The sequence below is a fragment of the Lampetra planeri genome, chromosome 44 (assembly GCF_965212315.1).
Source record: "Lampetra planeri chromosome 44, kcLamPlan1.2.h2, whole genome shotgun sequence".
Taxonomy (NCBI): domain Eukaryota; kingdom Metazoa; phylum Chordata; class Hyperoartia; order Petromyzontiformes; family Petromyzontidae; genus Lampetra; species Lampetra planeri.
The window spans coordinates 3615576-3639736 of record NC_136150.1 but is presented as its reverse complement, the minus strand read 5'-3'; the positions used below and the strand labels follow the sequence as shown (position 1 = coordinate 3639736).

General features: G+C 54.2%; 1 protein-coding gene across 2 annotated transcripts; it reads right to left on the bottom strand.

Moving 5' to 3' along the window:
• Window positions 1–5021: 5021 nt before the first annotated feature.
• Window positions 5022–21781, bottom strand: LOC144732816 (cysteine-rich with EGF-like domain protein 2-B). Of its 2 annotated transcripts, none has more exons than XM_078614430.1 (11): window positions 21558–21781; window positions 19625–20021; window positions 18384–18466; window positions 17392–17502; window positions 16882–16973; window positions 16527–16706; window positions 16236–16337; window positions 15655–15738; window positions 15190–15285; window positions 14795–14938; window positions 5022–7045 (listed from the first exon to the last, which is right to left on the bottom strand). In XM_078614430.1, exons 2-11 carry the CDS (start codon window positions 19748–19750, stop codon window positions 6981–6983), a joined length of 1083 nt encoding a protein of 360 aa, XP_078470556.1. In that variant the 5' UTR covers window positions 19751–20021; window positions 21558–21781; the 3' UTR covers window positions 5022–6980. The 2 variants fall into 2 exon arrangements, with proteins under 2 accessions (XP_078470556.1, XP_078470554.1); XM_078614428.1 differs by lacking the exon at window positions 5022–7045 and adding an exon at window positions 13466–13683.
• Between the last annotated feature and the right edge of the window lie 2380 nt (window positions 21782–24161).

The window sequence follows — 24161 nt, the reverse complement described above, 5'->3', positions numbered from 1 at the left end:
GACAGCTCTGTTTCTTCACCTGAGGACGGCTGCTTGCGTTGTGTCCGAAACGTCGTGAGAATTGTATTTTATTATGTAAATTTTGTATTATTTTATTATTTCCCTTCTACGTGACTTTACCGAAAGAACCAAGAATATGAATCCAAATATACAGCAGCAGGCGTCTGGGTCGGGATCGAACCCACGAACCTCCAGCACACCACATACCGTGTCAACCCATACGGCTTACCCCCCCGTATTCTTGTACAGGGAAGTTTCGTTTTCAGATCCATACGGCGTACAGCCGTTTCAATAGGGGCAAAATAAACATTGTTTATTTTTTAATTTATCCCTTGTGATGGGACATTGTAGGATGAATGTTGAGATGTATAAGCGGCACGGGGTGACCACTCAGGTCTGAGTTGGTCTGTAATCAGGTAGTCAGCACTGACAAGGGGGTTTACAGGTGTGATACCGGGCGAGGTAGTTCACCTCTCGCCAACTCGGGCGATGCTGCTGATGCTGCTGATGCTGCTGATGCTGCTGATGCTGCTGATGCTGCTGATGCTGCTGATGCTGCTGATGCTGCTGATGCTGCTGATGCTGCTGATGCTGCTGATGCTGCTGATGCTGCTGATGCTGCTGATGCTGCTGATGCTGCTGATGCTGCTGATGCTGCTGATGCTGCTGATGCTGCTGATGCTGCTGATGCTGCTGATGCTGCTGATGCTGCTGATGCTGCTGATGCTGCTGATGCTGCTGATGCTGCTGATGCTGCTGATGCTGCTGATGCTGCTGATGCTGCTGATGCTGCTGATGCTGCTGATGCTGCTGTGTGTGTCGTCCCTACTGAGTCACTCTTGCGGTGTAAATGTCTCAAATTGTTTCAATTCTTCCAATGTTGCCGCTCACTCCCGCGAATGTGGCGTCCCGGCGATGTTGAACGTCGCCCCGCGGTGTTGAGTGAGAAGCGGTCGCGTCGCCTTGAGCAGCGACGGTGAACGCACGCGTCCACGGTGGCCCGCCCGGGGGAACGGGGAGGGCGGTAGGGGGGGCGTTGGTGTAGTGGGGGGGAGGGCGGTAGGGGGGGGCGATGGGGGGCGGTTGGGGGGGGGGCTGTGTGGGGGGCGTTGGTGTAGTGGGGGGGAGGGCGGTAGGTGGGGCGATGGGGGGCGGTTGTGGGGGTGGGGGGGGGGCGGTGTGGGGGGCGTTGGTGTAGTGGGGGGGAGGGCGGTAGGGGGGGGCGATGGGGGGCGGTTGGGGGGGGGGCTGTGTGGGGGGCGTTGGTGTAGTGGGGGGGAGGGCGGTAGGTGGGGCGATGGGGGGCGGTTGTGGGGGTGGGGGGGGGCGGTGTGGGGGGCGTTGGTGTAGTGGGGGGGAGGGCGGTAGGGGGGGCGGTTGGGGGGTGATGGGGTGGTGGGGGGAGGGCGGTGTGGGGGGCGTTGGTGTAGTGGGGGGGAGGGCGGTAGGGGGGGCGGTTGTGGGGGGAGGGCGGTGTTGGTGTAATGGGGGGGAGGGCGGTAGGGGGGGGGCGGTTGGGGGGGTGGGGAGAGGGCGGTGTGGGCGGTGTGGGCGGCGTTGGTGTAGTGGGGGGGAGGGCGGTAGGGGGGGGGCGGTTGGGGGGGTGGGGAGAGGGCGGTGTGGGCGGTGTGGGCGGCGTTGGTGTAGTGGGGGGAGGGCAGTAGGGGGGGGCGGTGGGGGGAGAGCGGTGGGGGCTGTGGTTACCTAACAGAGGAATTTGGTTGCTAATTTACAGAAAGTTGTCACGATATTTTGGAAAACAATGCATTGAGTGAGGGGTGTGATTGTCTGGTGAGTGTGATTGGTGGGTGGGTGAGTAGGTGAGTGTAATTGGTGGGTGGGTGAGTAGGTGAGTGTGATTGTCTGGTGTGATTGGTGGGTGGGTGAGTAGGTGAGTGTGATTGGTGGGTGGGTGAGTAGGTGAGTGATTGTCTGGTGAGTGTGATTGGTGGGTGGGTGAGTAGGTGAGTGTGATTGGTGGGTGGGTGAGTAGGTGAGTGTGATTGGTGGGTGGGTGAGTAGGTGAGTGATTGTCTGGTGAGTGTGATTGGTGGGTGGATGAGTAGGTGAGTGTGATGGTGGGTGGGTGAGTAGGTGAGTGTGATTGGTGGGTGGGTGAGTAGGTGAGTGTGATTGGTGGGTGGGTGAGTAGGTGATTGATTGTCTGGTGAGTGTGATTGGTGGGTGGGTGAGTAGGTGAGTGTGATGGTGGGTGGGTGAGTAGGTGAGTGTGATTGTCTGGTGAGTGTGATTGGTGGGTGGGTGAGTAGGTGAGTGTGATTGGTGGGTGGGTGAGTAGGTGAGTGTGATTGTCTGGTGAGTGTGATTGGTGGGTGGGTGAGTAGGTGAGTGTGATTGGTGGGTGGGTGAGTAGGTGAGTGATTGTCTGGTGAGTGTGATTGGTGGGTGGGTGAGTAGGTGAGTGTGATTGGTGGGTGGGTGAGTAGGTGAGTGTGATTGGTGGGTGGGTGAGTAGGTGAGTGATTGTCTGGTGAGTATGATTGGTGGGTGGAAGAGTAGGTGAGTGTGATGGTGGGTGGGTGGGTGAGTAGCTGAGTGTGATTGGTGGGTGGGTGAGTAGGTGAGTGTGATTGGTGGGTGGGTGAGTAGGTGAGTGTGATTGGTGGGTGGGTGAGTAGGTGAGTGTGATTGGTGAGTAGGTGAGTGTGATCATCTGGTGGGTGAGTAGGTGAGTTGCCACCTTTTACACAAAAAAAATACGAGACATTTATTATGCAAAAACCATCATGCACAGAGGCTGTTATCTGTACACGTATCTGTACACGTCCGTACACGTGTCTGTGTGCCGTCTGTGCACGTGTCCGTACACGTGCCCGTGTGTTGTACACGCGTTCGAGGGGGGCACCACTCTATCCCATAGAAGATGGAACAGATTGAGATTCGTCCACACTTTCGAGCCGTGGCACGGCTCCTCCTCGTCATCGCTTGCCCACGGGAGGGGATTTTCGCAACATCTGCGTGTTGATCCACCAACCCTGGCTGCTGCTGCTGCTGCCACTGCCACAGGGGTAGCCGCTACCACCAGAGAGTTCAGCTTGGGGCTGAGGGTGGTCACGTGCTGCCCTGCAATGCACGGTCACGTGCTGCCCTCTGGTGGACACGCGCGCTTTCACATGCGCTCCTGCGGCCGTCTGGAACGCTCTTCTTCCGATATGACTAAGCCACTGGAGCTATGCACTTTAATATCGTAGAGACTGAAAAACTCGTTGCTTCAGGACTGCTCTTTGCCGTTAGGTTGTTGTCCTACCCCCCCCCCGGAACCTCCGATTGGCACGGTCGGGTGATAACTTGAAAGCATTTAGCGCGGGGCCCTTGAAAGCGCGGGGCACCGCAGCTGCTTGTGCTGCTAGGATAAGGGGCCGTCCATAAATGACGTCACGCGATTTTGGACGATTTCCCCCCCCCCCCTCGTCACACGGCGTCACAAAAAGTCAGACCGCCCCCTGAAATGACGTCACAAAGCTCTGCCCCCCCCCCCCCCTCAAAACCATATTTCAATTTTGAATATAAAACATGCTTCAAATCGCTTTAAACTATTGTCATTGTAGTGCGTATTTAATGTGGCGCTGCACTCTGATGTTGTAGGAGAAAGTCTATTTAATAAAGTAGAATGTGTTGTCTATATTTATTTAAAGTTGCGCATTTTGATGTGACGTCACATTTCTCACCCCCCCCCCCTCCTCAACACATCGTCACAAATGTCTGACCCCCCCCCCCCCCCAGGTGCGTGACGTCATTTATGGACGACCCCTAATCCGGGACTGGGCCCTGGCACAAGCACTTCGCGACTCCTCGTCTAAACTCTACCCCCCGGGGGTTTAATCTCGACTGGGCCAGACCATACCCCTCCAGGGCAGAACATGCCCCATGTGAAAGTTCAAACGAACTTCAATCGATATCTAAATAAGTATGACCAGTAAAAACAAAGTTTTTCACTAAATCCTTTATATGCGTGGCGGCTAGTCCTCCTCGTCCTCTGGCTTGAGATGGCTGCCACCTATGGGTCAGATGATTGCATTGCACCATTAAGCAATTGGTAATTAAATATAATATTTTTGTCCTAAAAAGTGTAAAATTTTGGGGGAAAAATTTCACGAACATTGTCACGCACAACGAGTCTGTGTGGAAAATGTCAGCTCGATTGGATCACGGGAAGTGGGTTAAAAAACGACCGAAAGATTTGCACGGTCCTAAGCAAGCAAGCGAACTTAACACTGTATAAAGGATTTAAAAAGCGTATAAATGGAAGTAAAAATCTCAATGGAAGCATTTTTAGGGTTAGGGATATGGTTAAGGTTATTATTATTAAAGTATTTCTGGTTGAAGCAATCAAAGTCTGTGTGTTTACAGTTTTAAATAAAATGTTGGACATTTTTTAGTAATTTATGTGTATATCGCTCAACACTATTACTATCATGGGGGTATGATTTGGCCTAGAGGGGCATACATTGGTCTAGGCCATAATATACCCGGGTAATCTAGGATGCCGCTGTGAACCCTTTGGAAGGAGATGCCCTCGTATCGCCCTGTGTGTTGCAACCTATTGCCCTGGGAGGCAGATTTGTTTGTTTACCCAGTGTCAAAACCCACCGCAGGTTCCAGCCCAGACACGGTGGCAGCTGCTGCGGACGCGACAACACCCACGCGTGTGTGGTTGTGATCAACTGTTGTGCAGGGCAGAGACTCGCCTGAACCTACGCACGCTATGGAGCCCTTGATCTTGCACGGTATCCATTCCGCAGACTGCACCACCACCCCTGCACACCTCGCGGTTCGATTACCAACCAGTCTAGGGCCCACCCTCACCGCTGTAATGCCCGTGCGTGTTTCGAGGCAGGGTGTGCGGTAGGGCCAGTTGAAGTGGGCTCCACGGACGCATGCCACGTTGGGCCGTTTCACGTGGTCACATTTCTCATCTCGCGTGGGAGAAGTAAAAGAAATAGGATTCGATGCATGTTGAAAATCCGTGCAGTTCGATCGGAGCCCCCCCACTCATCAGCTCCTCGCAATCATGTCTCTTTATTAGTGGCCACACGCGCAGTCGTTTCAAGTATCACCTCCCGAGCTCATGAGACCCCGAGAGCACCCCAGGTCCCGCTTTTACAAGATCCAGAAGCCGGGACACCATTTACCCAGATGCCCTGTTTGCAGGGACCCACAGATACCTGGTCGCACAGGAGCCCCATAAATCCAGCCCCCCTCCCCTCCTTTGAGGACAACAGGTCCCCTGTGAAATGGGGATCCAGGACCCCAGATGCCACTGTAAAACAGGGACCCTGCACCCGCCGATCTCTGAAACAGAGATCCTTTTAGGGGATCCTTGTAGGGGACCAGGGTCCCCTTGTACAGGAGACCCCGGGGCACCCTAGAGACTCACATTCCCCAATTAACCCCCTTGTTTACACGCCTGCACCCCACCGCGCAGACCCCTAATCCCAGTGGGATCTTCCAACCCTGAGCCCCCTAAAAAGTGGTCATTCTCAGATACTGTAAACATGGAACAACGGGGGAGGAGGGGGCACCAACTCTACCCCCCTCCCCCCCAAACGATTAAAAACCTCCACAAGTGGGATGAGGCTGTCAAGCCGGATCCACACCGCAGCGAGTCCGTTCCGCAAGCAAACCACCCCCCGGCTACGGATATCGAATCGCCCAACTCCGTCGCCGGCATCCGCTTTTGTCCGCGCCAGGGCGAGTGGACATGCGACGAGGACTTTAAAAACGGCCGCACGGACTCGGGGTCCTCACGACCAAATCGCGGACTCGCGAACCTGCAGCAGCTTTCGTCGCGACGCAAAAGTTTCAGTCGGTCTCCGCCGCGAGCAACAGCGTTGCGCAGAGAGGTCCGCACGTAGCGTTGGTACCACATCCGAGCGATCCCAGCTGTGCGCAACTCGGTTCCACGCAACCGAATCCCTTGCGCGGACACGTCTGTGCAACTCGGTTGCTCGCAGCAGAGGACCGACCGCGCTTTCCGTAGCGACGCGGGCGGCAACATTCACGAGGCGCGATTGGTCAGCTGCTTGGATCCCGTCGCGCAACTACTCACCCCAGACGTGGACAAAGCGGCTGCAGACCACGATCGATGATCTGCGCGAGTTTCAGGAGCGGTTTGGTTTCCTTTTAGCCCTGCTCCCTCCCTCCCGATACGTTCCATTCATTGGCTACCACATTCTGATAAGCTCCCCCCCCCCCCCAACTTGTATTTAAGGGCTTGCATCTCGAATCCTTGCCTCACTTGATGCAGCAAATCTGGCTGTGACGGTCCCACCTGATGACGGAGACTTGTGTTGCCTCCGAAACGTCGTGATTTTATTGTTTTATTTTCATTAATTTTAATTTCATTTTTTACCTACGTGACTTTACCGAAAGAACTAAGAGTGTTTCGCGCAGCTGTTCGCTGGGGTGTGGAGCGGGCGGACAGCAGAGCGTGCAGCCCGGGCGAGCCAGCGCAGGGATCTGGCAGCAGGATGCGATGGCGAGACGTGGCGAGGAGTGGCGGGACGCGGTTAGTGGAGGCATCACGAGCACCGTGATCATTTTAATAACTTAAAAACCGGACCGGGTCCCCCGACCAGAGGAGCTGCCTCTGAATTGGGGGCCACACACGAGGAGATGGGCAGTGCTGCATACTCTGGGGGGACAGACCCATCATCCCCACCTTCCTCCACCATAAAATTTCTATTGGTCCCAGACCCCGAATCCCTGGACCTCTCGAACCCCAAACCCGTGTTCGACCCCACGCAGCTCCACGCGTTGGGGGATCGATGGTGACAAGGGCTGTGGGTGGGGTGGTATGGGAGTGGTCGCAACAGTGGTTGTAACAGTAGTGGCTGCGTGTGTGGTTGTGGTGGTAGTGGTGGCCATGGTAGTGGCTGCAAGTGTGGTTGTTGTGGTTGTCAGTGGTGGTTGCGTTTGTAGCGAGTGTGGGGTGTAGCGGTTGTGGTGGACCCTCGGGGTCAGAGGTCACGGTGATTGTGGTCTTGTATCTTCTCCTGATCACTCTCACCCACCTCCTCCTCATCTGCAAACAACAACAACGTCGTCGTCAACACCAAGGTATGCAACACCAATGCACAACATCCACGACACGAACGAGACCACGAAACCCTGGTTTGCCGAGAGAGATTGTGACCCACAAACAAATCAGAAATAATCCCCGAATCATCACCTTGGTCGCGAAAACTTACACGAGTTAAAGTAAGATCATGAGCATTACCACATCAACAACACTATTTAAACTAAACTATTTTTGTTATTTTACGAGAGCTTTTTTTCCAGAAGCCACCTGGCCACAAATGATAGCTCAACGAAGTGGCTTATCATATGGAAATGTACAACAGCCAAATAATCGAAACGCATGATTCTAAATGCAAAGAAAAACCGGAAGACCCGGAGCAAAATCCACGCGACCACGGGGAGAACATGCAAACTCCAAATATACAGACGTCAGGAACAGACTCAAACTCACAACCTCCAGTATACCAGGCGAGGTGGTTAACATCTCTACATCGTGGCGCTCAATAACAATAAATCAAACCCAACAACATCTGCAACATTAACAACAAGATCGCAACGATCAAGAACAACAATCAACAACAACAGCCGCACTCCAGGGAGGCACGGAAGGCCCCGGAGAGGAGCGACCGCACGGCACCTTGTGGGGCTGCATAACTCCTGGCGTGAAAAACCGCCACTCAATTCCATTCGTCGTACGATGCGACGTCACTCAAAATCGAATTTGCCGTTCAGGTTTACTCCGAAAGCAATGGTGGCAAAATAAAATCAAAATTGCTCTTCTCACCGACGCATGCATCCGTGCATTCACGCTCAAGATCCGAGGGGGGGGGGGGGGGGGAGGGGGTGGGCCTGGGTGAAGAAGATGCTCTTAAGATGTTGCAACTCCGATGGACTAGCCATCTTTTTGGTTCTTTCGGTAAAGTCACGGAGAAGGGAAATAATAAAATAATAAAAATAAAACAATAAAATACAATTCTCACGACGTTTCGGCCACAAAGCAAGCAGCCGTCCTCAGGTGAAGAACAGGTCTCTCTTCCCGACAGACCTGTTCTTCACCTGAGGACGGCTGCTTGCGTTGTGGCCGAAACGTCGTGAGAATTATTTTATTATGTTTTATTTTTATTATTTCCCTTCTACGTGACTTTACCGAAAGAACCAAGAAGATGAATCCCTGCAGTCACGAAAGCTTTAAATTGGGACTAGCCATCATCGCAAGATTTCTCGCGACCATTTGTCGCAACGACCTTGCTTACTCGGAGTTAAGTCAAGTCTTGAACGGGCCGTCGATTCTCACGTGTTGCAAGTCGTTCTCTAATCTGGCCCCCGGTTCCATTGGCACCGTAGTGGCAATGATCGTGTCGATGGCAGCGATGGCAGTGACGGTTGTGGTGACACGTGCTCGCTAACAGCACTTTTCCCAGCAGTCTGCTAAGGCTAAACGGGGGATCTTTGTCTTTAGCGACAGGTAAGAACCCCATCACTGCCATCAAAGTAACAGTGCAGCTCTGCGTGTTTTTGATAGAGGCGCCCTGCTGCACGCCGGGGCGTCTCACAGCACCCGACACGCGATAAGCCCCTTACACCTCACGTCACATTTCATAGGGCACCCCCAGTGCCAGCCGTCCCTGTGCGTAGCACCTGGCCCACAAGGCATTAGTCTGCTGCCAATAGGCAACGATTGCTGCGGTGTGATCCCTAATCGTTGTTTTTGCAGAATATTTTTTTTTATTTAGACCCCGACTCCGGCACATAAGGGACCTCCCCACTTGCGAACGACATCACGGGATCTTTAAAGTCCACTGCAAGTTAAGCAGACGGCGGAGTAATTATAGTTATTACTGTAAAGACCACTACCACCACAGTATTAACCAGGGCTGCCAGCCAGATTGAACTGCGAACCTCTGTGACAAGCGGCACCACAAACACCAGCAACACGGTTAGTCAAGCCACCCGCTTTAAAACAGCGGCAACGCCACACTCACTCCTACGGTCCATGCATGCACACCACATGCGTGTGTACGGGGAGGGAGGTGGGGAATTACTGGCCATTCTCTAAGCTCAACACATGCCCCTCCCTTGCCCTGCACTTCACTGACCTTAACAGAATGATCCGGGCCACTCGACGGCAATGGGAGACACGCACACGTGTTATGTACACACACAAAAACATGCGTTACACACACACACACACAGCGAACTACAATCACATGAGTGCCACACGTCACGTACACACAATGTTACACACACACTCGTGTGGAGAGTAAGCGCGTTTAGACGCGCTTACTATTTGGATCTCGTTCAGCCAACTCTTCTCCAGCCCCGGTTCAAACATTTCACTGGACATCTGTGAAAGAGCTTTATAGCGCATCGCATTCCTCCAGTATATTCTGAAAATTTTATTTCACTACCGAGTGAAGTTTTTAAACCCGAGTGGACTCAAGCCCAGGGATTGATCTACTCAGGGTGTCACGGTAAAATTCTCCAACGATGCACGACAAACTTGACACGAGGGGGCGATCATGGCGATATCAGTCTGCCGCATATTTTTAAACCGCGAGTCAGGGGTTGCCTTGCCGGTGCCGGAAGCTTTTCCGCACACGTGGCAGGGATGAAGATTTCGTACTCGACGAGTTCTTTCACCCGCGGTTTTGCTCGCCACAAGCGGACGCAAGCCTTCCCCCGATCGCTCGCCTCGCACCGCACACGGCGCCGAGGTCGGGCACGCCGTCAGTGGCACAAACACGGATTCGATAAATCAACTAGATTAGGAAGGTTGCGCGGCCACCACGCGGCCCACGACTCCGGAACGCGCCTTAAAAAGCACCGCATGGGTAAATTGCACTGCATGGTTACATTGCACCACATGGTTCAATTGCAAAGGCGCGGCCCAGCAATGGCGCACGCTCACGCCACTGCTGTCGGAAGGGCCCCCACGAGATCCAACTCGGTCTGGAGTACCAGGCCTACTCTTTCACGCTGACCAGACGTCTTGGAAGAGGTGGGCTTGCCCAGACTTTAGCCCACCAACACACGTGACCTGCCACTAGACTAACTGCGGTGGAAAGCGGAAAGTAGGGGAGGGTGGATTTAATAAATTTGCCCCACCGTTTCAACGGCCATGCCAGGAGATGGAGCCGAATCGGCAACGCGTGGATTTCAAGTCCAGCGTGCGGACCATGACATCGGTGATGGCGGTGGACCTCCTGTGGCCCCGGGGGCGTACCACACACCGTAGGAGCCACACCGCACCTCATCTAACGAGCAACACCCAGCATCACAACGGTGATGGTGCAGGCTGGCAAACCGTGCACTTCAAAACAAAGACTTGTCAACAAACAGTACTCAACCCTGGTGCAAAAACCATCAACAGTTCCTGAAGAACTGCATGTCCATCTCTGCACCACTGCGGCCCGTCAGTCGGTCACATTTCCTCAAATGTATTTTGATGGTGAACGCAAGGCAGTTTCGCTTTAGGCACAGGCGATGTTTTTTTTTGCACAATTCACAAGGGCCGAGTGCTGTTTGTACACGCGCGTGCGTGTTGTTTGAACCCCTGGGAGCCGAGGCGCACTCAGGCATGGGTGACGCACGCGGGCACGGGCGACACGGTGACACGAACTTTATTGATCCATGAGCACCGACTACAAGATTCAGTGATTCAAACCGGAGGTAGGGGTCAGAGGGGGCAGGTATAGTGTACACATGTGTATGGGTAGACATGCGTTATCTGCGTGTGCGAGTGTGTGCGCGCGAGTATGTGTGCGCGCAGTTAGGCACGTGTACATGCGTGTGTGCAAGTGTTAGGTATGTGTACACGCGTGCGTGTGTGTGCGCGAGTGTTAGACGTGTGTGTGTGTGTTAGGCATGTGTACACGCATGTGTGTGTGTGAAAGAGTAAGGGTTGACAGGAGTATCAGGGCAATGACTGCAGTCGTTAGAAATCACTTCGATATTCCACCGGGCGAGCCAGACCCGGCTTAGCCCGGCGCTGGGCTAGGGTGAGCGGTCAGCACCCGGGGCTAGACCCAGCCCATAGCTGTAGCCCGGTTTGCCATCAACGTTATAACAGAAGCTTCCTTATGTGGTGTGAATCGTGGCTTAGACCCCCCTGTGGTTAGAGTCGAGCAATACCATAAATTATTATTATTAAATTAAATATTTACCCAGGCAGGCCTCACCGAGTCTCAAGTCTCTTTCACCAGGTGGGTCCTGGCAAGTTTTTTTTCAGGGGCACAGGGTTTAAAAATGAGGACTACTCTAACGGTAGGCGATGACCAAAACGCACCTGTTGCCAAGCCGACCTTGGTCAGTGCCAAATAACATTGCCAATGGCCAGTAACGAAACTGGACAAATTATCTGGCGATGCTGCTGTTGTGCCGCATTGGTGCAGACGCAAATGATATGAAAATCACCCAAAAACACGTTCCGTGTCTAGAATTCTGTGGCCTTAAAAAGGTGGGGGGAGGGTGGAGAGAAAACCACCAAGAGGCGACGTTCTGGCCACTGTTCAGTTGTTTTTGGCTGGCCATCGAACAAAGACGGTTACTGCTTTCAAATGCTCTTCTGCGGCCGTCTGGAATGTTGTTCCTTCCGATATTAGGAAGCCACTGGAGCTATGCACTTTTCAAACTAGATTGAAAAACTAATTTCCTTAAAACTGCTTTTTATGTTTAGTTTGTTGTCCTTCCCCCGCACCTCCGATTAGCATGGTTGAATACATACGGTGCAAAAGAAATTTCAAAATACATACACACGTGCAATCAATAGGAGCCAAGACAGCGCCCGTTGCCTTACATCGACCCTTTAAGGCCACAGCGTCACAAACGCAGGCGTTTAATTTTTTTCGCAATGACATCCGGGCCCGTCCGTGACGACAGCAACTTTTGCTGCGACTGCTGCCCCCAGTCTGAAACTCCCCCTCTTCCCCACAGCTGCCCATGCTGCTGCCCCCCCCCCCCCCCCAACATCCCCGTCCGAACCCAGGCCCAGGACCTTCTCCTCCGCCGCTACGAGTGACCGCCGATTCGCCACGACATCGACACCAACCGTCGATGCCACCAACTTGGTGCTGCACACGTCACACCGTGTACGGCAGGCCCCAGCCGCAGCAGCCGTGTGAGATGTGCAATACTAATCGAGGGACTGTGTGGTGCCGTCTTGGTGTGGTCTGGGCGGGGCGGCTGGTGGGGGACTGAATTCGTTGTTTTGGATGCCTTGCCCAAGCTTGCAATTCGTGTTGAAAAATCGGCAAGGAACTTATGCAATTTGCACTAATATCCAGGACTTGATGTATATTTATTTATCGTGACTCGCTTACCTTTCATCTATTTCACACTTCTGTAGTTTAAAGTTCTTTGTTATAACTTGCCGACCCGCCCCTGCAAATCTGTCAACAACTTCCTAGCTCGTCGGCTTCCTGAAGTCTAAATCGAGATTCGGCTTCCGATTCCGAGATGCTGTGTAATCCACAAGGTATATGCGATGCTATGCTACCCCCCCCCCCCCCCCCGCTGCTCCCCGTGTACAAGAACACTCCACAGAGCTCTAGGGGCAGGGTTACGCGCTCCTTAAAATAGGCCCTGGTTTAGCGTTCGCTCCTCGTGGGAGCGGCGTATGAAAACCCCTGCTGGAAGGAAGCGCAGAAAAGTTTTCAACCAGTGCACACCGTCGGCAACGGCACATCGGGTTGACGGTTGTCGTTGTGACTCTCCTAGTCGACTGTTGCTGTGGCTCAAAGAACGTGTGCGACTGTTGTTGTGGTTGCCACGGTCGACTGTTGTGGTTGCCACTCAGTCGACTGTTGCGGTGATTGCCACTCGGTCGCGTGTTGTGGTTGAGACCCGGGCACTTGTTGTTGTGGATGCCACCCCGGTTGCCTGTTGTTGTGGTTGAGACCCGGATGACTGTTGTTGTAGATGCCACCCGGGCGACTGTTGTGGATGCAACCCGGGCGACTGTTGTGGTTGAGCGACCCGGTTGCCTGTTGTGGTTAACACCCGGTCGCTGTCCGTGTGACATCTGTCAGGTCGGGTGCCCCCCACCCACAGCATCCACACCGCCACCCCCACGACCCCTTTGGCAGCGGCACTCGGCCCCCTCGCCGTTACTGCAGGCGGCTCCAGTGGGCCTCCCATTACCTCTGCGTCTACTGCTCTGAGGTTTGAGGGGAGTAGGCCCCTCCCCATTATATCATTCGGCGGCAGTCACTCCCATTATTGTTGACGGCAGTGACCGCCCATTATCACGTGATCCCCATGAAGCGGTCGGGTCCCCCATAAGCGGCGGCGTTGCCATGGCTTCTTCTTTGCCGAGCACCCCACCGACGTTGACGATCGATCCGCCCCCATTATCCCAGGTGGCAACAGTGGGGCAACCCCCTCATCCCCCACCCCCCCGCCCCCCACCCCCCCCCTCCCACCGCGTCTACTGCTTGACGGTGAGCATATCGTCCAGCAGGCGGTCCCCGCGCTCCGAGAGCCAGTAGCCGGCGGTGGCGGCGGCAGCCCCGATGAACAGTGAGGTGTAGACCATGTCGCCCTTGGCGGCGAGAGTGGCGAGCGCGCACAGCACCACGCCCACCGCCATCTGCCGCAGCACCACCAGCTCGTCCTCGGAGATCTCGTCAAAGAGGCCCTGCTCGCCTGCACCGCCCGCCGCCCATCCACCGTCACCGTGGCTTCCGTTGCTGCGCCGCCCCGCGCCGGTTGCCCGACCGTGCATTTTTGCTCTTCCCCGTCATCACGTGACCCACGTGAACACAGCTGACCACGTGGTCATATGAACTTACGGTCACCTGACCCTGTTGTCACGCAACCCCGTCGCCCTCTTTTTGTCATCGTCCGTCGCCTGATACCGTCATCAGCTGACCCCCGTGGTCACATGACACCGCGATCTCGTGGCAGTCATCGCTCGATCCTGCCGTCACTTGACCACGTGGTCATCCGAGTGGACAGTCGTCACGTCATCAAAAGACGCTGCTGCCGATACCTGACCATCTCATCCGTACACTCTACAAACTGCTACATCGATTGCTATGAGCCTCACACTGCTAACCAACACCAATGCCCCATACTACAACACAAATGCCTAGTGGGGAAACCACGGCGACCGTGTGTGATGCTGACCACATCACCCCCCGTTTGCCATGCCCGCTAACAGCACTTGCCTCAACAGCCGAAGTCGGCTATGTGGGGATCTTTGTCTGTTGTGTCAAGGACCGTGCCAGTGGGAGCACAGGTGATTCAACTGCCAGCTACCCAAGTCGGTTAACCCATCATAAGGCCTGGGCCTATACGATGACCACCTGCTTGTGAACCTTCCACACTTCACACAATAGCCTCAAAGTGCACCTAGTCTGGCACAAGCGCTGTGAAGTCACGTCAGTGTTGAATGGTGGTTGTTGTCGTTAGGAAAGGGGCGTTGGACACACGCTCACGCGCTTCCACAATCGCCACGACAGCCATGCTCAACGGGAAGATGCGTGCACCTCGCCACCATCTCATTACAATGCTTAAATGAGGACGGATACAGTCAAGGGATCTCCACGGGTACCTCTTACACCCAGGACCCACGATCACTAGAAGATGATCGGCACATGCTCTACCCTCGCTCGCATTCCCAGCTCGCTCACCCGCACACACGCCCGTTCACACTCGTTCCCCTGCCAACACACCCCCTTGCTCCCTCTGCACGCACAGGCAGACACGTGTGCACTACGCCACCTGCTCTCTCGCTCAGCAGGCGACACTGTACCTGGAGGCTTGACGAGCTTGCAGGCCCCGGCGCGGTCGTGGAAGCCAGGCCCACACTCGCAGCGGTAGCCGCCCTCGGTGTTCACGCACACCTCGTTCTCGCGCACGCACTGCGTGGCGAGGCCCTCCTCGCACTCGTTCACATCTACACACATGGGTTCATTGAACACACGTAGGTTCATCACACACTCGTCGTACATGTTCAGTACACGAACACATGGTCATTACACACAAATTTACTGGTCACACAGAAACGCACACAAACATTGACACCGTTGTTGTTGTTCCACTAACTCAAGGTGTTGTGTTTATTGTTTGTGTGGTAGATGTTGTTTCACCAACACCCTGGTCTCTTGGGGTGAGAGAGAGCGAGCGGATACAGGAGCAGCTACTCACCCACACAGACGCCGTCGCGCTCCGTGTATCCACGCAGACACTTGTGGCAGCTGTCAGGGCCCGCGGCCTTGCAGCCCTCGCACGCCGGGTCACACACTGTGATGTGGGGGGGAGGGGGGTGAGGTAGAGGCAGAGGTGGCAAACGGGTTTTGATTCCTTACCCATACCCGGCCGCACCAGGGTCGCAAATGGGTACCCGTACCTGTTCCCTACCCGTACCCGTACCCTACCCGAAATGAGTGACAAACGGTTACTCACCGGTGACTCACGGCCTACCCGTACCCGGCCGCACCAGGGTTGCAAACGGCTACCCGTACCCGTACCCGGCCGGGTACAGGTAGCCGGGTATCTGGTAGGGTACGGGTATCGGGTACCCGTTTGCGACCTCTGGGTAGAGGTGATCGTTACCACGGTCCAGCACCGCGGGTCGTTACGTGGAAGTGGCGGTGGTCGCCGTGGCGTTACCTTTGCACACGTAGGAGCCCTCGGTGTTGGAGCAGAACTGGGTTCCATGGCAGGGGGTCGGCTCGCTCGCACACTCGTCCACGTCTGCGTAGACGGACACACACACCGACACACGATCAGTTGACTGGTTGCTCACAGTTGTGTAAATCGCTTGCTACCAGCAAAGATGGACTCTGTTCAAGCGTTGATCTTGATGGGGGGGGGGGGGGGGGGGGGTAAGGGGCGTGGGTGGAGCTCAATCAAAAAGGGGCAGCGCTCTGCTATGAAGGGTGTGGCCAGAAGCTTTAGCAACTCCTAGACACAAGCGTGTCATGCAACTGCTCGCTCAGATGTGGACAAAGCAGTTGGAGACGACGACTAATCTGCGCGATTTCATTGCGCAAGGGATCGCGCGCAGGTACGGCACCGACAACACAAAAATCGCACACGACACAAAGTCAGAGTTACACACGACAAGACAGGACGCGAAGAGCACAATCGGGATGACACTGGAGAAGACAGAGCCACAACAAAGTCAAACACCGCGACGGCCGCACGCGTGCGAGATAAGCTGGCAGTGGAAATCCGGCACACGGGCTCACCGACGCAGCCGCCCTCCTCGTCCTGCTTGGCGTAGCCGGGCCGGCAGTCCCCGCACTCCGTGTGCTGTGGTCCGCTGCAGGTTTTGCAGGCCGAGTGGCATGCTGTACCCCACCCCCCCACCACCCAACAGTAACAGTACACACACACACAACAGCGCTCATCAGTGGCACAACGATGATGTCGACAATGGGGACTTCAATGCGGAGAGAAGACGCAGGTAGGCACAGTGGGTGGGCGAGTGAGTGGGTGGGTGGGGGTCAGAGAGTGAGCGAGTGGAGGTGAGCGGGTACCGGAGCACAGCGCGTGCGTGTCGTTGTGCTGGGCCAAGTAGAAGCCCTCCTCCTCGCACTCGAGGCACAGCGAGCCCACGTAGCCCGGGTGGCAGACGCACAGCCCCGTGCCGCGCCGCGTCCCATCGCCGTCACACCGCCCGTTCCCCGCGCACGGCCGCGTCGCTTCGCCCTGGCACTCTGGGGGGGGAGGGGCACAGGGGAATGGGGGGGGGGCACATATGTACAGGTGGCACTGAGAGACAGGGGGACGTGGGTTGATAGCATTGAGAGCGGTAGGAAGTGGTGGTATGGTTGAGAGTAGTGGTGGTGTGGTTGGGTAGCATTATTGTGGTGTGGAGGGGCCGGCACCCACGGTTGCAGTCGGGCCCGAAGGATCCGGCCGGGCAGCAGACCTTGGCCATCTCCACGCAGAACCAGCTGTAAAGGTCAGGGTGGGCACGCTGCCTGCACTCACAACCAGCACACAACCAGCACACAACCAACACACAACCCAATAAACAATCAACACATAACCAATATACAACCGCCGCACCGCTCACAACCGGAACGCCGTGCACAACCGGAGTGATGATTACAACGGGCGATGGGCTATAGGTGTGAGGTGAGGGCTGTCGGTGATACGTTAGGTTAGAGATTGCAGGCGAGGGTCAAGGTGCGCTGTACTAGCAACGAATGGCATGTTCCGTTTACGTGACAAACCTTACTAATTGGCCGTGTCGGGTGGTGGCGGATTTAACGACACATTTATATTTACGCGATTTAACCCCAAAAAAAACTGCATTATGGACTACATTGGTCACGAAAGCCTACGTGTTCAACTGGTTAAGGGGTGGGGGCAGGGTTGTGGGTGAAGGGGTCGTACTTGTGGAACCACCACTTCTCGAGGTGCTCCTCGTGCTGCTCCAGCATGGCGTGGCACGCGTAGGCGGTCTTGTCGCACAGCGACTCCAGGATCTCCACCAGGCGCGTCTCGCTGCCACCGCGTCACACCACGTCACGCCATTATGCCACGACGTCACGCAACATCACCACTCTCAACCCGCACATCGCACGCACGCCGTTCTCACACTGCACACCATTGTCCAGAATGATTCAGGTCACCCCACACCCCACTTCCCTTATTTATCCAGGGCTCCATTTCAAATGTCTCCATTGGGAAAGCACTGCACAACCACATGCAAATTAGGCCACACAACTCAGAGAGATGGCTATAGATTGGAGAGGGGCCTCCATCCAGCGGTGGATTGATCGTGGCTGATGATGGTGATGAAAGTGGGGGGGGGGCGGTAAGAGGCATGGCTATCGATTGGCCGGTGATGTCGGATCAGCAGTTTTGTTCATACAGCTCTGGGGAATGATGGGAGCTGACGACTTACCAAGTCTCATCTTATACGCACGCGCTCATTCATTATTTATCGTAGCCTACAGCCAACACACACACCCATGCATGTTATATTTTACCAGCTGAGCAAACAGTGAAAAGCTCATGTCTCGCAAGGGAGACCTGAGCATATCGGAAAAGGTACAGCCCTGCCATTTCTTACACGCCACAACTGGTGGAAAGGCCTCCTCCACTAGATTACAGCACGAGAAGGTGTTTGGCCTAGTCGTTCACGCTGACCGGACGCGTTGGAAGAGGTGGAGGGTTGGGGGGGCGTACCCACACTGCTCGACTTGTCGAGCGACTGTGGGGAACCCATTAACGCACTTGAGTGGAGGTGCATTACAGCAATAACAACCGGCAATGCTTTCCAATGCAGGAGAGAGGCGCGCCTCAATCCCTGAAGAATGGGGGTCCGGACCGCCCCTCGCTCAACGGAGGTTGGCTACTCGGTGGCACGGAGCTCTGCTCACCTCTGCTCGTACTTAGCCACGCGCTCCGCCTCCCATGCCGTGTTCCCTCCTCCAAAGTTCTTCTTGGCAGTGTTCTCTATGCCCTGCCAGGGTTGGGGGGGGGGATACACATGGCACCATCGATTACCGAGCTCTGGTGGCGGACGTGGGTGGGGTCTATCTGTAAACCATAAAAATAAAGCAATAACAATCATAATGATCGAGTACGTTTGAAATTGGCGCTATTCTTATAGCGCAAGGCACTGCTGTGTTTCGCAAAGACAAGCTGCAGGAGTTCTTCAAGTAGGGGTGATGTTGGTCTGCTGTGCACGCTCCCAATGGAGCCACTTCCAGGTAATTTCTCAAATTTGGAACGTGACGTCAAATGACGTCAGGGCATCCTTTAGTGTCCGTCCAACACGAAGCAGACTGCGTGTCGTATTTTCATGGTTAATACGCACACCACCACCGCAGCATTAACCAGGGGGGGGCCTAGCACATACCAACCACGAACCTCCGCACGGCTGCAGCTGGACCACCGTGCCACTGCCTCAGTTAAGTCTCCATTAGCCGTGGACGGGCAGACTGTCCAGGTCGCACATTTAGCCATGCTTGCGCAAAAACAAATGTAACAGCTTTACACGCGCACCAATTTCTATTATTAGCGGCTCCTCACCCATGTTTTCAAGTGCAGCGAGTCGATGGTCTCGATTCTAGATTTGAAGCTTTTGTGACTGCAAGGATTCATACTCTTAGGTTTTTTCGGTAAAGTCACGTAGGTAAAAATAAATCATAACAAATAAATAAAAATAATAGAAATAAAATAATAAATCACGACGTTTCGGAGGCAACACAAGTCTCCGTCAGCAGGTGGGACCGTCACAGCTGAATTTACTGACCCAGTGAACAACTAAGCCCCGTGGGTCAGACTAATACCTGTGTCTGGTTGACTAGCAGTAGGTTAGGATGAAGCTCAGTCAGAGGCTACTAGAAGTGGCTGGTTGGTTGGGTGTAAGGTTACAGTTAGTGAAAAGGTGAGCATCCAAGTGTGCTCCCTCCTAAACTCCTCTCTGCCTCCCCTCAAATGTATGCATAGATAACTTGTTTTGCACCATACGTAGCTAACCGCGCTAATCGGAGATTCGGGGCAAGGACAAACAAACAAACTAAATGCAAAAAGCAGTTCACACAAAAATCTCAACCAAAAGCACCCTTTTGTTGGTTTGAAGCAGCGTTTTCATTCGCGGAGGCCACGCTCCCACCTTCTTGAAGTTCTCCACGATTCCCCGGCACATGGAGCAGGGTTCGTCACCGTGAGAGGCGACAACCTGCCGGCCCACCACCATCAGGGCCGCGATGAGCAGACACAGCTGGGCACAGCGCGCCATCCCCAGTGTCCACCGCACAGCGTCACACTCTGCAAGCCCCGCTGCTCCCCCGATGATCACTCCTCAGTGTCCACTCTCCAGAGGCCACTCTCCAACATTCACTCGTCAGTGTTCGACTCCCAACTCCGCTCCGCAATGTCCACTCTCTCCAACCTTCGCGCAAGTGCCCCCGCGCTCTCCAAACCTCTGCTCAGGTGTGTCCCTTGCAAGTCCTGGCCAGTGTCTCGTCAAAGCACAGACGGAGGGCTTTGCCGGCAGAGGGCGAGTTCACCTACGCACGGGAGTCAGAAAATTGAAATCGTGTTTCCCGTAATGAACTTTTAACGGCAACACAATCGTAACATCAGCCAACGACGGTGTCGTTAGGTGTGAAAGTTACCGAATGCTGGGCTCCTGCCACCACGCAGCACCGACTACTCCGCGTCGCCAAGTCGAGCAAGCGTCAGACAAACCTGTCAACACCTTATCAGTGCTGCCTACCTCATTAGAGACCAATTCGGACCATATTGGTTCACCCCGTGCCCTTATAAATCTCAACATTAGTCCTACAAAGTCCCATCACAAGAGAGAAACACAAACAAATAGACAAAAACATGTTTTGCCCGTATTGAAACGGCTGTACGCCGTATGGACTTGAAACCCCAATTTCTCTGTACAGGAATACGGGGTTAACAGGTATGTAGTAGTGTATAGTGGTGTATAGTAGCGTATTGCATAGTAGCAAACCTGTCAACCCATACGGGTAAAAGGACGGCTGCTTGCGTTGTGGCCAAAACGTCGTGAGAATTTTATTAAGTTTCATTTTTATTATTTTCCTTCTGCGTGACTTTACCGAAAGAACCAAGAATATGAATCCCTGCAGTCACGAAAGCTTTAAATCGAAAGGTATGTAGTAGTGTAGCGTATCGTAGTGTAGTGCATAGTAGCAAACCTGTCAACCCATACGGGTAGTAACCCTATGGGTTGACAGGTTCGGAGTGAGACCACGCAGAGCTTCAACCACAAGCCACTCAACCAAGCCGTCAAGTCTGGGCGCAGAGTCAACGCGTGGTTGAGGTTCCAGTCGGAAAGCCACGCAGAGTCGGGAGAGGGTTTCCTGCCTTGCATTGATTTTTTGGGATGTTCGATCAACATCGTTACCGACGGCACAGAGCGACAATTAAAACAGAGGCAGTCGCATGCACGGCGTCAATTAACACGCAGTGACACAGTGACGTGTACGGTGTCAATTAACACGCAGTGACACAGTGACGTGTACAGTTTCAATTAACACGCAGTGTCAGTGACGTGTACAGTGTCAATTAACACGCAGTGTCAGTGACGTGTACAGTGTCAATTAACACGCAGTGTCAGTGACGTGTACAGTGTCAATTAACACGCAGTGACAGTGACGTGTACAGTGTCAATTAACACGTAGTGACACAGTGACGTGTATAGTGTCAATTAACACGCAGTGTCACAGTGACGTGTACAGTATCAATTAACACGCAGTGACAGTGACGTGTACAGTGTCAATTAACACGCAGTGACAGTGACGTGTACAGTGTCAATTAACACGCAGTGTCACAGTGACGTGTATAGTGTCAATTAACACGCAGTGTCACAGTGACGTGTACAGTGTCAATTAACACGCAGTGAGTCGTGTGTAGTGTCAATTAACACGCAGCGTGAGTCGCCTGTACAGTGTCAATTAACACGCAGTGTCACAGTCGCCACCACGGTGTCAATCAACAGTGTCGATCGCCTGTCCAGTGTCAATCAACGCACATCATCAATGAGGCTACGGTGCCAATTCAATTACAGTTACCTGTACAGTGAAAAGCCGAGATCCGAGTCGATCACCGCCGCCGCTTCTGATCGGCCAACGCGCCCTTAACGTCCTGCAGCAGCAGCAGCAGCAGCCAGCGGGTAGTGTTGGTGTCGCGTTGGCTTCTTTATAATCCTCGAGCGTGCGTCAAAGTGGACGAGTTTCCCCGCTCTGCTGACTCCACGTTCCAAACAGCAACAGCAGCGGTGGCAGTGGCGGTCGACTGCGCCCCCTCCCTCCACCCCCTCTCTTATAGCCGCAGCGCCGCCACCTCACCAACCAATCAGCCGCCGCCTTCTGGCGCGTGCGGCAAACGCTCGCCGCCCATTGGACGAATACGCGGGGAGGGGTGGGGACAAGGATTTCCATCCCCGACTCCGCCCCCAACGCTGCGAAACCAACCAATCGGAGGGCGCCACGCGCCCAGCCAATCGCGAGGCCACGTCTGGTTCCCTTTTTAGGTGCGCGGACGCATCAACATGAGGCCCCGCGTTGGTCGCTTGCAAGACAACGCCACCGACAACGTCAAGGTTCATGTGCCCCCACCCCCACACCCACCGAGTCGGCGAAGAGAGAATGCACCCCGATAAATCGTTTGCCCGTTGATCAATTATGATGGGATTGGGTGACGTCGTGCGGGTGCGTTGCGTGGGTTACACGTGTGTTGAACTTCTTTCGCACCGTACGTAGCCAACCGTGATAACATAGCTTGTCCAACCCATACGGCTTACCCCGTATTCTTGTACAGGGACATTGAGTTTTCAGGTCCGTACGGCGTACAGCCGTTTCAATACGGGCAAAACATTGTTTTTGTCTATGTGTCTTTCTCTCCTGCGATATGACTTTGTAGAATGAACATTGATATTTATAAGCTCTGAATTTGTCTCTAATAAGCTAGGCAGCACTGATAAGGGGTTGACAGCTATGGAGAAGGACACGTTCCGTGCCAATGCGACCCCGTGTGGCCTTACATGGAAACAATTACATAAAAAAATCGGCGACGTTTCGGGCAGTGGCCAGTAAACAGAGAAGACTCGACACTATGACACCCTGCGCTGTGCCACCCTGCACCGTGCCACACGCGTGGCTGATGTCGATGTAGAGGACATTTCTGTGATTTTACATTGAGGTAATTGCGTCAGCTCATTGTGGCAGGAGTAGCGGATTGCATCGCTGTGATGATGCCCTCTGCGTATTTGTGAATCGAGCATTGAGTCCTCAACTGTATGTTGAACTTATACTGGTAGGAATCTCCTGGTTACATCAGCCCACAGGGGATTATTGTGTCCGTCCGTCCGTCGTGAATCCAAAAAAGGGAGGGGTAGGACTGGGTGGAGAGGAGAGGGTGGGAGGGGCTGGGTGGGGGGTGGCAGGGGTGGGGCTGGGTGGGGAGGGGAGGGTGGGGAAGGGCTGGGTGGGGAGGGGCTGGTGGGAAGGGTGGGGCTGGGTGGGGAGGGGAGGGTGGGGAGGGGCTGGGTGGGGACGGGAGGGTGGAGAGGGTGGGGCTGGGTGGGGGGTGGGAGGGGTGGGGCTGGGTGGGGAGGGGCTGGTCACCCCGTGGTGCCCTTATAAAACTCAACGTTTAACCTACTCACGCCGGCTTGTGCCCGCCCTCACAGTCGGCCATATTTGCGGAATACACCACGCCGCCGTTAACCCTGGCCATTGACCGAGCAACCCAACGTTCCTACCAGCTCCCTCCGCAGGAATGTGTTTTCGCACCGCACTTTTGCAAAACTGTGCTAATCGAAGGTGCGAATCATCAAACGTACGGGTCTGCCATGGTTTGGCTTGAACCTCCCATTTCCAAAAATATCTCTCAGTGGCGTTTAGGTCGCTGTTCAAGGTGGACTTGATGTATTTTAAGGGGGCCGCTTGCGGTACCAGGGCACAGTCATCTGCATATGCAAATTTTCCACACAGCACTTTCGGGAAATGGCTCGTCGTCATAGCACACGACATTCAAATAGCTCAAGTAGCGTATCTATATATACTGTATATAAAAGGGAAATTTGTGAATATGTGTGTGTTCGAAATGTTTAGCATACTTCCCAACATGCAACAAACTTCAAATTTGGCGTGTTGGGTAGCTTCCAGACTCTACACAATGCAAAAAGTATAAAAAATATACTTTTGTATTTTGGGGGGAGAAGGGGGCGCAATAATGGATATATTTTTCACGGCAAGTGAGCGGTGACGTAACATCTGTGATGTCACCCGCATGCGGCAGCGTTACGCAGTGTGCCTGCTGACGTCACGCCCCCCCCCCCACCCTCCGCGTAGGCCGTGTACTCATCCAAGACAAGAATCCAAGTCTCGGGCGAAGCCGGGTAGTAAAGCCAGTTATATATAATTGAAGGCAAGTTTTATTATGCGAATGTGTTTAGGAATGTATAATTAATGAGCCTAAAAATGTGTCCCATTGACCTCACTGCAACAGGTCCACCCATGATGCAATGTGCCAGCAAATGTTAATATTTTTATACTGGTAGGAACCTCCTGGTTACACCAGCCCAAAGGGGATTATTGTGTCCGTCGTGCAGGGAGGGGCTGGGTGGGGAGGGAGGGGCTGGGTGGGGAGGGTGGGGTGGGGCTGGGTGAGGA